At 35.7% G+C, this 15006-nt stretch overlaps 1 protein-coding gene across 2 annotated transcripts; it reads right to left on the bottom strand.

The window, feature by feature from the left end:
* Positions 1-1419: 1419 nt before the first annotated feature.
* LOC144963859 (uncharacterized) lies at positions 1420-12561 on the bottom strand. Of its 2 annotated transcripts, none has more exons than XM_078897809.1 (8): positions 12170-12561; positions 10804-10827; positions 9340-9441; positions 8765-8862; positions 6830-6932; positions 4798-4971; positions 3081-3188; positions 1420-1711 (listed from the first exon to the last, which is right to left on the bottom strand). In XM_078897809.1, exons 1-8 carry the CDS (start codon positions 12255-12257, stop codon positions 1458-1460), a joined length of 951 nt encoding a protein of 316 aa, XP_078753935.1. In that variant the 5' UTR covers positions 12258-12561; the 3' UTR covers positions 1420-1457. The 2 variants fall into 2 exon arrangements, with proteins under 2 accessions (XP_078753935.1, XP_078753936.1); XM_078897810.1 differs by having other exon boundaries at positions 3028-3188; positions 12170-12559.
* Positions 12562-15006: the final 2445 nt, after the last annotated feature.

Below are 15006 nucleotides of genomic sequence, written 5' to 3' on the forward strand. Positions count from 1 at the left end.
CTTATGTGAGCTGACCCAAAAAAGTCACAAACTAAAAAAGCACGCCACGGTAGGCCTATAGTAAGTCTTGGTTGCTTGCTGTACGAGGACGACATCGTTCAGTCTCCAGTAACTGGGATACTTTCAATGTCAACAAAATGGGAACCAATGTTATGAGAGCTTCAAATAGTAAGGAATATACGTGGAGAACGAATGACAGACCAAAAACTTGTCCTCTTCATATTGTCACTGGCTTAAAAAATGTTTAAAAATTACAGATCTTCAAAAGTACACATTTTGTAGGTAGAAGCTAAAAAAAAAAAACAAGCAAAAAAAAAAAATAATACAGAAGCAACCCCCCCCCCCAAAAAAAAAAAAAAAAACCCAACAAAAGAACACACACACACATACATACACACACACACAAACACACACACAAACAAACAAACAAACAAACAAAATAGAAAAAAAATACACGATCGGATCGGGCTTACGAGTTGTGGATGGGAGTTTCGCCCAAGACTTGAAGCAGGTTCGCTTCGAAGAAAAAAAAAACAACCCCCAAACGATTAGAAAGTAAAATTGACACAATTTTTCTGCTTCTAGTATTTTGAAGGACTGAAATATTTAATTGTGAAATCCGTGTGGTTCATCTGAAACACGCGTTCTGTTTCGTTTATTTTTGTTTTTGTTTCTTTTGTTTTCCCCGTTCAATTTGCGAGTGTGTTCAGTGTGGATACGTATGTTGATAAATCAAAGAATATGGACCACGTGGCTAGTACCTAGTGAATTTATTCGTGTGGCAAATTAAGGTTAAAGTTCAAATCGAAAACGGATGTGGTGCAAATTGAATCTTCTGTGTTGGAAAAGCATGAAGACTGATATTTACCAGAACAAAATAACCGATTTAGTCAAAGTTCTTACCAGGCCCAGTCTTATAATATTAGGCTAAAGCCTACGAGTCAGAGCTTAGAAAACGCTCATACGAACCGCTCTTCATGGTCACTTGCTTCGCTCAAGTTTAAGACAAAAAGTCTTTCACTTGGCAGTAAAGGACTAAATTTAGACACGTACATAAGAACGGGCCATGGTCGCACCAATTTTACATCTCTCTTGGTTTAAGGGGTAAGATATGGTTTTGAGGAGAGGTACATTGAGTTCATCTTGAAAATGATTAAACAAGGAATATTGTAGAATGGGTGTTGTTGAAATGTAGTACTGAGGCGTGTTTATTGCTAATTCTCCATTGAAAAGGACAGAACAAGGATCGGATACCATTCGGATTTTGTCCCGAGTTTGAAAATCCCTTCCTTGTCCGACTTCCTTAGAAATATGAGACACTGAAACAATAATTCAATATATTAATTGATTTAAAATCCCTCTCACACGGATAACAGAACCAGGTAAAGAGAAAGCAAGGAATAAAAGTAATACATACAATATCTCGCCACCATAACTTTTTATTTCTGTTTAATTTATCACTCTAGTTTTAAACAACCAATTAGATTCATATCGTTAAGCCTTTTTAACTTTCTTTTACCATTGTTGAAAACCAAAAATACTGGTCTGATGTTAGCTGTTGTGTTCAGAGGTCCACAGAGGTGATGTTTAGCTTTGGTCTTGGATCTCTTCAGCAAAAATTGAGGAGAGGTGAGTTGGTCAGGTAGATGTGCATGGTGGACAGCGAACCAGCATAGTCGTACAGACAAGTGGGCGGCTCCACCATAAATCGCTAGAGTGAAAAAAACAATTAAAAGAGAGAGTTTAACAATAAATATGCCCTCAGTGCTGGTAGTTGCAGACCCGTGGACACGGAGCTTTTTGAGTTCTAAATCTACAGAGATGTGGCGTATATTTATTTCTACCATATAATGATGATGATGATGATGATGATGATGATGATGATGATGCTGATGATGATGATTATTCCCTCAACAGAGTACCGAGCTCCCATACCGGGGTGGAAGCGGGAATGTTTAGAAGGTTAACTCCAAACTATGGAAACCATTACAGATATTGTCTCGAGCGTTGTCAACCACACCCAAAGAATATGGCCAGTTTGTTGCAGGTATCCATGAGTCTCCCTACCTTCGGCGGGAGACGATCACTGGGAGATGACCTTTCACAATGCATAGGGAATGCGAGAAACACGTCTATAATGATTAATGTCCAAAATATAAGCCAAATGAAATCCCATCGGCCTTCGCGTTTAGCTTCTCTGACTGCGGAAGGTCAATTTGGAAGAACACGGTTTCCTCAGTGACGTAGTCTCCACTAAACTGGAAGAAAAGCTTTCGTGACTCTATGTCAGTAAAATGGATTGGGCTAGTGGACGACATGGCCTTCTATCTGATTGCAGAAATTCTGCATCAGTGGCAAGTGGCAGCATCGCCCACTTGCACTTGTTGTGGTTGAACCGTTGTTTGGAGGCAACAAAGCATCGGATTGAACACTGCATCATGAGGCAGCCACTGGGTGGTCTCAAGATGATTCACGAATGCAATGTTTTTTTTTCAAATTGGTGAGATCCTCATATTGTTGTAGTGTAACCATTAAAAGATAATGCTGTTGTAGACAGCGTAAAATTGAGTCCTTGGAAAAGATCTTACTCACATTTTCTCACAATGGTCAGGTTTGAAATGAATACATGGTTGTAATAGAGTAATTCAGGCGTCATGTCTCTTTCTACACGTTGCCTGTTGTTGGCTCTGGTCCCATTGGAAAGCGCATTGAGGTCATTTAATGGTTATTGCTGAAATTGCTTTCCACTAGTCCAAAGCTCACGGTATTTTTAATGTCTAGAGGGATCATGTAGTGTTAATGAGCTCAGGCTCATATCATTTTCACTTTCATACTGCTGTTGCTGCGGCTGCTGCTGCTGCTGCTGCTGCTGCTGCTGCTGCTGCTGATGATGATGATGATGATGATGATGATGATGATGCTGATGATGATGATGATGATGACGATGGTGATGATGATGATGGTGTTGATAATGATGATGATGATGATGATGATGATGATGATGATGATGATGATGATTTGACTAACATCAAATGAAGAAGTCGGCGGGTGCTCCATATGTGGAGAAGGCAAATACGCACTGAGGGCCCATCCAAATCCGTTTAGTTTGTTTTCATTGTATAGAAGGAACACGGGGAAGAAATTGTCACAGTCCATGTCCTTGCTGATGTCATACCAGTAATGATTCCCTGGGATGTTGAAGAATATATGCTATTAATAATATGCATTTTCATAGCTTGTATTCACAGTTTCATCGTGATCAATGAGCTTCACAATGTTTCATACTTTATTCCCCTTGTTGGCTGATTGGAACTTTATTTTGATTCCAAACATAACAAACCACCTCTTTGGTGCTTTTTTTAGCACTCACAGTACTGGTCATGCTTACAGCCAGGTACTCACTCACACCTGATTCGATTGGTGTAAAGTTTGCCAAGTCTAGTATGTTCAGGGACACAATGTAGTGTCAGAATTTTGCTTTCAACATTGCTTGTCTTTGGCCATTGACGCAACAGATTAAGAGTAGGGCTGTTGGACATGGGACGGTTATATCTTGATTATTCATTACGCCTTGTCAAGACAAGCAGTTTCGACTGGGTTGACCCTATACATAATGGATGTCATTACGGGTCAGATATTATGATAAAATTACCGTCACCAATAGCCTTTTGTTAGACTAATTGTAACGAACCAGATGGGTGCTGGTTTTACCATCTATTTCGCTCTAAGTCTTATTTCTGGGGGGTCCCAATAGATCAGTTGGTAGAGCACTGCTTTACACACAAAGGGACTAAGATCGATCCCCGGTGCAGTCGAGATTATTTCTGACCCCCCCCCCCCCCTCCAGTCTACCCAGAGGTGATTGGGTAGCCGAGACTGCTAGATCTAGCGGAAGGGTACTTTGCGCTAGACTAGCGTCCTATCCAAAGGGTAGCAAGCAATTGCTATTATCCGGCTCCATGGGTCAAATGGCTCTGAAGGAAATCTTATTTCTCCATAGAATGCTAGGATTCCACATAAGTTAGATATTTGATAAAAACAAATGTAAGACCTGAACTTATACTACGCTAATTTTACAGGTGCGTGAAAAGAGCAAACAAGACATTTTACCAACAAACAATGATTTTGGTCGGAAATGTCTTTGTACTATTGTCCATGTCAATGTGCCAGATTATCTTTTCGATCCTAACAACTGGATCCATAGATAACTATTGCTTCAACTAGTTAACTGTCCTACTCTAGAAAAAAATTGGCCAGAAAACTCGTCTTTCAAATATCGATCGAGTTAAATGACCCTCATCTTTGCAAATACTCTCAAACCTGGGACTTCTTTACAAAAACTCTCAAATCTGAGACTTCTTTAATAAGTCCAAGAATTGAGAGTATTGACAATATAAGGGTAATTTTAATTGAAGGGCGAGTTTTCTTGCCAAAAAAAAAAAAAACAAAACAAAAACGAGAGCATGGTAAAATGATATGCTTGATTTTATACGACGTAGGTGTAAAACTGATCATTCATCTGCATCAACATGTCCATATGCTGAGATGAAATTCACCGACTATCATTGTTGGGTTTTTGTAACCAGAAATAAAAAGGCATTAATAAAACAATCGGGCAACTCTTACCTCCGAAAAACGATTAGTGATAGTCATGTTGTTGTTGTTGTTGTTGTTGATGATGATGATGATGATGATGATGATGATGATGACGATGACGATGATGATGATGATGATGATGATGATGATGATGATGATGATGATGATGATGATGATGGTGATGATGATAATAGAAATTACCCATTGTATAGAAACATTTTCCCTTCACCCATTTTGTTGATTTCAATTTTTTTTCACTCGTAGGAATTTCGATGTAGTCCGTCTCGGGATTTGAACCATTCTGAATGAGCAACATAGTGCCAGTACCCTCTTTCTTGAACTCTTTCTTGGAGCGACCCTTGGTACAAATGTTGGCTGAAACGATATGTATTATTAAACTCATATGTGTTACGGTGTCAAACTCACAATTGTGACCAAGTTATCAATATATACATTCTAATTCTATCAAATTCATAATAAATGTGGTCAAATGGTCAATACCAAGGAATACATCTAACAATGTCAAGTTTATAATTGTGGCTAGATGGTTAACCTAAGCAAACTTCTGAAAATATATATAAACTCAAAAATGTGTCCAAATTGGTTAATAGTATTCTATCCAGCAAATTTATAAAAAGAAAGGATGAAGAAGCGAGAACGAAGTATTGGAAATATGTTATCAAATAAGAAAGAATGCATACTAGTATAAGAAAAGCAAGGAAGAATATACGATCTTAGAAAGGGAATATTTATTTGACTTAGTATATAGTTCAAGTGTAATAGTTAAATTAACACAAATCCATTAACTCTAGAGTTGCAAAAGCAATTACAATCCTTTCCTCTTTGTTCTTTAATGATATTTGATTGATGACGTAGTATACAATATGATATTTGATTGATGACGTAGTATACAATATGATATTTGATTGATGACGTAGTATACAATATGATATCTGATTGATGACGTAGTATACAATATGATATCTGATTGATGACGTAGTATACAATATGATATCTGATTGATGACGTAGTATACAATATGATATCTGATTGATGACGTAGTATACAATATGATATTTGATTGATGACGTAGTATACAATATGATATTTGACTCATGCCATCGCCTCTGATTTGATTTTAAAATTAGCAAACCAAAACAGATGACAAACTCTCAATCCTTCACTGGAATCATCGATTCGTTCATTTATGCTTATATTAAGTCACAGCAGTTTATTTAATTATTACATTTCCACTCATTAATCATTACAAAATGGATAGAACTGAACAACAGACTCTGTTATTTGGATTGAGTCCATATTATAATGCCCTGTCTAAATTTGAATTAATAACCATACCATTTACTTTAAAAACATTAATAAAACGTGTCACGCCATCCTGTAAGAACCTATGCGTATTCAAATGTGACGCATAACTTTTGTCCATATGTTGTCTTTCCTTAAAATTTTATATGATATATATAATAATAATAATAATAATAATAATAATAATAATAATAATAATAATAATAATAATAATAATAATAATAATAATAATAATAATATAATAATAATCTTTATTGTCCAAATTAAAGGCAATTCATGTGAGGTAAACAATGCTCAGTTTGGTTCATGGTTTAAAAATCAACACGTTTACAAATACAGACACAGACATACACGAACATACACGCTTGCACATTGTTTCTACACATGTATATAAAAGAAATGAGCGTACATATATACACATATACATACATACATACATACATACATACATACATACATACATACATACATACATACATACATACATACATACATACATACATACATACATACATACATGCAGACATACATACAAACCAGCATACCATCATTTCTAAAATTAATGGTAAAAAAAATATATAATATATTATAATTTTTGATACAAATGGTCACCCAAGTTTCACCATTTTATATTCTTTGAGGGTTTTTTTTTTTCTGAGTTGGGGGATATAAGTGAGTATTATGATTTCAAACCAAAATCAAGGACTTATTGACTCCCCCAAAAATTCGAGTAAATGTAAATGATCGTATAAAAAAGACGAGAAAAGCAAATATTATCAGCACTTATGTTTTAAAAGCCCTCACTGAGGAATGGGATTTTAAGGTCGGTCAGATTTGATAAGCAATAATATTTAAGAAAACTCTTGTCATAAAATCAAATTATAAACTATTGGTTAAGGAATAGATCTACCTGGTGAAACGAAATAAGCCGTGAGATAAAAACCATCATGGCGTTCTATGAAAGGTGGTGTCAGACCTCTGTTTGGGTAGTCCTCTGGCAAACCAAATGGGACCTGTATTGATAAACAATTGGATATTTCATAAGTTTTGGAATGAATCGATTGCCATGCTCAGTGTTGAGATGATTCCTGATAGATAGATTGTCCAATCTACTTTCACTTTCACTTCCTGAAGCGAGCGAATGCTTGAAACAATATTGTAGACGTTGAACAAAAACTATACTTGAAATATTTAATAAATAGCTCCATTTATAAAAAAATACAAACAAACTTGAGCACTATTATTTCACTATTATTTTTTGTTTTTCTGATTTTATATGTAAATAGAGTTACATATAGATGGATGGATGGATAGATAGGTAGATAGATCGATAGATAGATGAGTGGATAGATAGATAAAAGGATGGAGGGATTGACGGATTGATAGATAGATAGAAGGAATGCTGGATAGATAGATAGATAGATAGATAGATAGATAGATAGATAGATAGATAGATAGATGGATAGATAATCGATTTTAAAGGATTTTTAAATAAACAATTTCTTTTTAATTCATCTTTGGGAAAACCAGATAGATAGAGATGGAGAGATGGATAGTTAGATGGATAGATAGATAGGTAGATAGATAGATATATATATATATATATATATATATATATATATATATATATATATATATATATATATATATATATACAGGTAGATGGATAGATAATGGCATTTTTTAAAGATAAAAAGACCTCATTTTAAATATTCTTTGGGAAACTTTTTCTTTAGGTCTTTCTCGAGAAGACCAAGATAACTAAGGGATTACCCTCAGTAAACAGCTCCGCAAGGATATACAAAATTCCAGCAGCGAGATTCAACCCCGGGTCTGTCGGTTGCAAGCACACGTGGCCATCTCGCCCTTCTAAATAGTAGAATTTATTATTTAGATCTTTTTTTTTTTTGCATACAGAAAGACTAGATCAGACGTTTTGCCTCGTGGGCAAATGGATGAATTTGCTATACCACACAAAAATGCAGACACAAAAAGAGTCAATGCATACAAACAATCATTAATACTCTCATTGAGAGAAATAGTGGTGGGAGAGAGTGAGTGGAAGGATGGTAAATAAGAAAAATATATGTGCCCTGTAGCATCTGTTATACATCGAGTTACGCTCCCCTTTGTTATTCGCCAATTAACTTTAGTTACAGCTTAATTAGTTATTATTCTTTAAGTCCATTGTTTAAAATATTATTTGTGCTTACAAATATCAGAGTGGCATGTCCTAGAGAAGGATGCACTCTTTGTTCCTTACTTTCCAAATTTGAGTTAATGTTATTTTGTCCTTCTACCTACAATGTTCATGCGATATATTTGTATATACTCTAACTTATGCACAGGAATACATTTGTTCTCTCACATTGAATCACTTAAAGCTTCAGGGTTGAGTAATTCCATAATATTAATCTGGTGTCCCGTCAAAAACACAACAGCATCAATGAGGCATTATGTCGGGATGAAGCAGGTGCCAAAGAGTGCATTTAATGTCGGAATTATCAAAATTATGAAATTTTACATTTAATAGTTTAAAAAAAAAGAAAGTATATAAATTCAATTGAAGGAATATAGACAACCCATCAAACAAACGTCGGGTGTCAACAGGAATCATCCATGTTATTCAAATTGAGCAATTGGAGGTTAATAATCTCGCCAAGGAAAAACAACGAAAGTGCCTGATGTGCCTGGGCCTCGAACCCAGGACATTCATTGCCACAATGCAATGCATTGACCACTCGACAATAAATAAAATTTAAGCATCTAGTGCATCCTGACACAAGAGAGATTGTTTGGGATTGTAGGTCTCATGTGACAGTAAGATTTGAGTAAAACTTCTAACCATGGTCTGAATTCCAGCAATGTATCCGTTGGCATCATACAACAACACCAGTGATTTGTCTCCGTCCTTAATGAAAGGAATTCCTCTAAAATTGGGATCTACACAGGGAGAGAGAAACTGGATATCATCATCATCATCATCATCATCATCATCATCATCATCATCATCATCATCATCATCATCATCATCATTATCATCATCTCATTCTATATTTCCTCCTCCTCCTCCTCCTCCTCCTCCTCCTCCTATTCCTCCTCCTTCTCCTTCCTCTTCTTCTTCTTCTTCTTCCTCCTCTTCCTCTTCTTTTTCTTCTTCTTCTTTTTATCAACTCCTCCTCCTCCTCATCCTCCTCCTCATCCTCCTCCTCCTCCTCCTCCTCCTCATCATCATCATCATCATCATCATCATCGTTATTATTTTCATCTTCTTCTCATTCTTCACTTCCATCTGCTTTCTTCCTTCATCCCCTCCTCCCCTCATCTTCCTCCTCCCCCTCCTCATCGTCATCATCATCATCAACACCACCACCATCCACCACAACAATAACCAAATCATCTAAGTTATTAATTACGTACCACTATCACAACTTCCGACACTGACAAATCCTTCTCTCACCGCATCCACCACCTTCCTAGGCATGGAATTGAAGTATTTGAATGGCAGCGGGCCCCAAGTCACTGGACACACATAGAGATTAGATTTCAATTTTCAAGTTCAAATTTGATTATAATTTAAGCCTTTTGACAAATGACGATAGGTCGCATTGTACCATTAAATAGATATATAAATAGATAAATATGAAAGCAGACATAAATCAATGTCCCCAAATACTCCAAAGAATACATATTGTTATGCGAGGAATGATTTGTGAAGAGCTTTTAGATTAGTAGATACAGCGCTATATAAATTGCTCAAGTTTGTTTTAATAGTTGTAGTAGTATTACCATCAGTAGTGTAAGTAATAATAATAATAAAAATAATAGTAATAACCATAAATATAATAATAATAATAATAATAATAATAATAATAATAATAATAATAATAGTAATGATAATAATAATAATAATAATAATAATAATAATATTAGTAGTAGTAGTAGTAGTAGTAGTAGTAGTAGTAGTAGTAGAAGTAGTAGTAGTAGTAGTAGTAGTAGTAGTAGTAGTAGTAGTAGTAGTAGTTGTTGTTGTTGTAGTAGTAGTAGTAGTAGGAGTAGTGTTAATCGTTTGGCTCTTTCCCTTCCCATTAATTTCCGCTAGTGATCTTAAAGTGCGTAGTGAAGGCCCTAAAACCCCTGCAATTATAGACCAGAAAAATGTCAAACCTATAAAATTATTTAAAGACATAAAGATAAGAATTGAGTGGTACGGAACATATCAAAGAAAAATAACGACCTGATTTAGTGCTTTTCGCTTACATAGGCTGGCAGCTTCAACACTCACCAAATTTCCACTGTGATGATTGTTCTTTGCTTTTAATTTAAATCTGTGATATTTTCAAAATTTGTTAGTGATTTGAGTTCGATGTGCTTTGTTTGGTCTGAATTGTGAGAGGATGGAATTGTTACCTAACGTTCTTCGTCTTGATAATTATTTAATGTTGATGAAAAAGGTCGTTTCGCAGTAGTAGTGGTATTCATTAATATATAACCAATGGAGCCTTCATCTAACCTTTAATAATCGCATAATCGTGCGGATATGTGGTTTAGTGGTATGATACTCGCTTTCGGATTGGAAGGTCCTGGGTTCGAGCCTCGCTTGGCGCATAGTTGAGTCCTTGGAGAAGGCTCTTTATTCACATTCTCTCACCGTACTCAGGTGAAAAATGAGGAACTGGTCATTAATAGCGTTGTCTCTGTCCGAAAAATGGTAATATCGCCTAAAAGACGTCATGCCCCGTCCTACATGTTAAATATAGCTGTTGATCAGGGACCCCTTGTAAAGCTCTCTGTGCACGTTTATTAGATATTGCGCTATATAAATGCTCAATTAAAAAAACAATTTCAATAAGGGGCAGGGAGTAATGCAGAAAGTAAACATACCTTTCAAATCGTCCCAGTGATCAGCTGGAGAGATATAAAAAACATGCAGAATTTGTAATGGTGAAGGGTTTTCATTAATACACAGTGCTTTAACACAAGGATTCAAACTTCAAATTAGTTGATAAATGAAGAGAGTTAGTTATCTAATTCAATTCTTTAAAACACAAACCCATATTTTTCAATTTGAAAAATCCCCAATGATAATAAAGGCAACTGTGACAAAACTCCAACAATTCAATAACGGCCACTGGTATTTTCCACTGAGAACTAATGGAGACAAAATGCGTAGAGTAGAATCCAGACAAGGACATCACATTTTTCTTTGGTGTTATTTCATTCTAGATGTGTCCAGTAACATCGCAAAAAAAAAAAAAAGAATAAAAAACCCTATAAAAATAAAAATTCCTCTACCGTCACCTCTGCTTGTATAACTAATAAAATGAATCAGCCAAATTCGTATTCATGATCGTTTCATAACAAAGTTTTTACTACGAGGTTCCACGAATCATGTCATGTATGTAGTCTCGACGACCTGTTTGGTGCAGTAATTATTTGATACTATAACAATTTTGTTTTAACACCATCCCAAATATTAAATCCCGAACAGCGTCTAATTGATTCCAAGACGGGTTCACAGTTTGGGTTCTTAATGACACAAAATGTTTTTAATGTTGAGAAAATTCACGATTTCATAATGTTCATTTGACAATGCATTACTATCCTCTTTTGGAGACAATAAAATCGGATTTCAATACCTAGCTTTATAGGTGGGCATGATTGTCCAAAACTAAAGAACTAAAAAGATTCACTTTGAATCAATTTATAAATTTGCTAAAACAATTCTGATACCTTTTTGAGTAGTCAAAATATAAACTGTGTATGTGCATGTGCATACTTATGATACCCATACATACATACATACATACATACATCCATACATCCATACATACATACATACATACATACATACATACATACATACATACATACATACATACATACATACATACATACATACATACATACATACATACATACATAATACATACATACATACATACATACATACATACATCCATACATCCATACATCCATACATACATACATACATACATACATACATACATACATACATACATACATACATACATAACATTACATACATACATACATCCATCCATACATCCATACATCCATACATACATACATACATACATACATACATACATACATACATCCATACATACATACATACATACATACATACATACATACATAAATACATACATACATACATACATACATACATACATACATACATACATACATACATACATACATACATACATACATACATACAACTGACCTTTAAAACGATTAAAGAACAATGCAGAAGACATTCCGATCGTGGAAATGAAGATAAAGACACAGACGGCCATGGTTTTTCCTTGCATTTTACTCTGGCTGGAATCTATGATATATCAATATATCAATGGTCTGTTTCCTCTTTGTTCACAGCCTGATTCCTACCTTCGGACGGGTTTCTTAATTCCAAAATGTATCTAATCTTTGTTACAAATATTGCTATTTTTCAAAACGTCACAACATTCGTGCCAACCCAATTTTATTCTCTATGCTTTCATTTCGAAAGTAGATCTATCTAATGATTCGAGCGAAATCAAAATATATCGATGTGTATTTATTTGTAAGTCTTATAACCCAGCTTGTTCTGGGCTCATTGTTATCATTGGAAGACTCTCATACAAACTCAAAATAATGTCTATTAAACAATGTTAACCAAAGCCAATAATATCAGATCTGCTAATGTGTGTACCTAGATATGTATGGATATTACTTGAGGTATTTCAGGGATTACAGTGATCGTATTTTAATAACAAATTGCTTTGTAATTTTGTTATTTATCAGCTTCAGGCCAGTTATCAATGGAATCTCACCACATATCCCTAGGATCAAATGCAATATGATGGAAATGAGTTTGAAACCCATTGTATCACGCAGATGTGTCAAACACAGGGAACAATAATATAACGAGGACAACACTCATAAAACCATCATCTCAAAGGGATTTACGGTAGATAAATGACACAACTAATAGATGGAATATGCCACGACACTTTCCAAACAAAAAGTAAAAAGTACAATAACTCAAAGCCCATTAGAGGTGCAAATAATGTGTAAACTGTGTAAACCAGCTTCGTCAATGCAGTATTCAACTTCTTCTTCTTAATATATAAATAATCTTTGGTGAACAGCTTTCACCTGGAATATATAAGGAAAGAGAGGAAGGGGTTCGAACTCAATTATATTTTGGAGACATATTGAATGATGGCAAAAGAAAGACAGCCATCATAATTGGAAATTGATCATAGTCATTTATGCGTGCTGCAATTTGTAAGAAACATGTTTCCTTTCAGAATAAGGATGTCCTGAGCACAAAAAGTATACCAGAGTTCCCGTGTAAGCGGTCGGGGATTGATTATGTGCAGGGACACAACCGCCCTAAATCGTCCTGACATAGGAAAAAATCGCTCTATCGAGTGATTGATAAGTGAAGATTGGCGAAGCAGAATTCGTGTTTTAAGGAGTACAGCGACATGAAAAGTGTTTGAGATTGACTTTCTCCAAGCAGTAGCTATTCGTATTTAACCCAAGCAACACATGGTATCTCGCTAGTTGTATACATTGGTTCCAGACCTCGGATATTTGTGCAGTTTTGTGGTCTTGGCCTCTGGTGAAGAGGGAAAAGTATAGATCCCAGGTACAGTCGAGACGTATTTCTTTGTTCCCCTCGCCCCTCCTGTCCATCCAGCAGTTATATTTTGAAAATTTAAAGATCTGATGGAAAATACTTTCGACAGACTAGCGTTCTAACCCATAATCTATCTCTCTCCCTTTGATCCCTTTCTGTTCTCTCTCACTCTCCACTCCCTGATATTTCTCTTTTTTTTACATTTGTCTGTTAAATGCTATAGAAACCGGGACAGCGCCTCTGCCATTATGGTTCTAAACCACTGCTTTTCTTTAATCAAAAAAGAATGCTGATCCGAGCCCCGATTTGGGAGAAATATAATTTACCAGAATTCTCCCCTAAATTAACTCTTGGATGCTTGTCTCTGTCATTTAGATGGTCTTCCAGGAATGCTTGCAGGTTCTTTGTCATCATTCATGTAGTCACAACTACAATATGAGTAATATCTTTGTGCTTCATGTTCCACGTGCATCGGAATTCACTTATAAGGTAATGGATTTTGTGACTTTTCCGTATCATGTTATATATAACCCTGATTTCATCGGAAGAAACAAAATCATCTATCAGCTGTTATTTTAGCTTTGTCCGAGATAACAGCGTTAATCGAAGCGGTTTTTTTTTGCTGCCTAAAATATAATTTTTACATAGAAGAATTTAGTCCAGAGGTCAAATTCCTATTGGCACGGTGAGATGCGGTCTTTGCAAATTTATCAGTAACGGTACTTACATCTTCATTGTTTACTATCTAGTATCTAGACCTTCTGCAATTATAAATTTGCAACCGGAGAGGGCAGACAAAGTCGTCATCAATCCTATTTCCGTTCTATGAACGGAGAGGGCGCTGTCAGATTTGCGAAACACATGACACGCATTGACTTTAAAAAGTGAACGGAGACCGAAACGTTTTCAAATCTTTATAGATCTATGACGAGGCTTCGTAAAAATGATGTAATGTATCTACAAGGGCGGGATGATATAATATGTAAGTGCCGTTTTGTTATAACTTTTGTTTTTAAAAGCACATACAAACAAAATACATGAAAAGAAAGCTGAGAATCTCAGCTACGCGTCGTACCATTTATTTTTTCCACATAATTGCCATCACAAGCAACCCAGAGCTGCCACCGCCAAACTAGTTGGCGCATACCGTCAGCGAAGAATCCCTGTGATTTTGCTCGGCACTATTGACGAACATCTGCCACTACCTCCAAATCACTGTTGTACCGCTTCCTAACAGATACTTCTTGAACTCGTGGAACAAGAAATAGACAGAGACAATCTGTTAAAGACCAGATGCTCATTTTACACATGAGTACGGTATGAGAATGTGAATAAAGAGTCTTTTCCAAGGACTAAACTATGCGCCGCTCAGAGGGGGATTCGAACCCTGGACCTTCGGTCCAATGTTGAGTGTCATACCACTAGATCACATA

This window comes from Berghia stephanieae, chromosome 2 (genome assembly GCF_034508935.2).
Source record: "Berghia stephanieae isolate SIO BIC M18660-M18661 chromosome 2, UCSD_Bste_1.3, whole genome shotgun sequence".
Taxonomy (NCBI): Eukaryota; Metazoa; Mollusca; class Gastropoda; order Nudibranchia; family Aeolidiidae; genus Berghia; species Berghia stephanieae.

Excerpts from the sequence above, each read along its gene's own strand:
- LOC144963859 (XM_078897809.1), bottom strand. The coding sequence starts at position 12,257 with ATGCAAGGAAAAACCATGGCCGTCTGTGTCTTTATCTTCATTTCCACG. Across the intron at positions 8,863-9,339 it reads TGTCGGAAGTTGTGATAGTG|ATCCCAATTTTAGAGGAATT; the intron begins GTACGTAATTAA and ends CTCCCTGTGTAG. Across the intron at positions 3,189-4,797 it reads AAAATGTTTCTATACAATGG|GGAATCATTACTGGTATGAC; the intron begins GTAATTTCTATT and ends TCAACATCCCAG.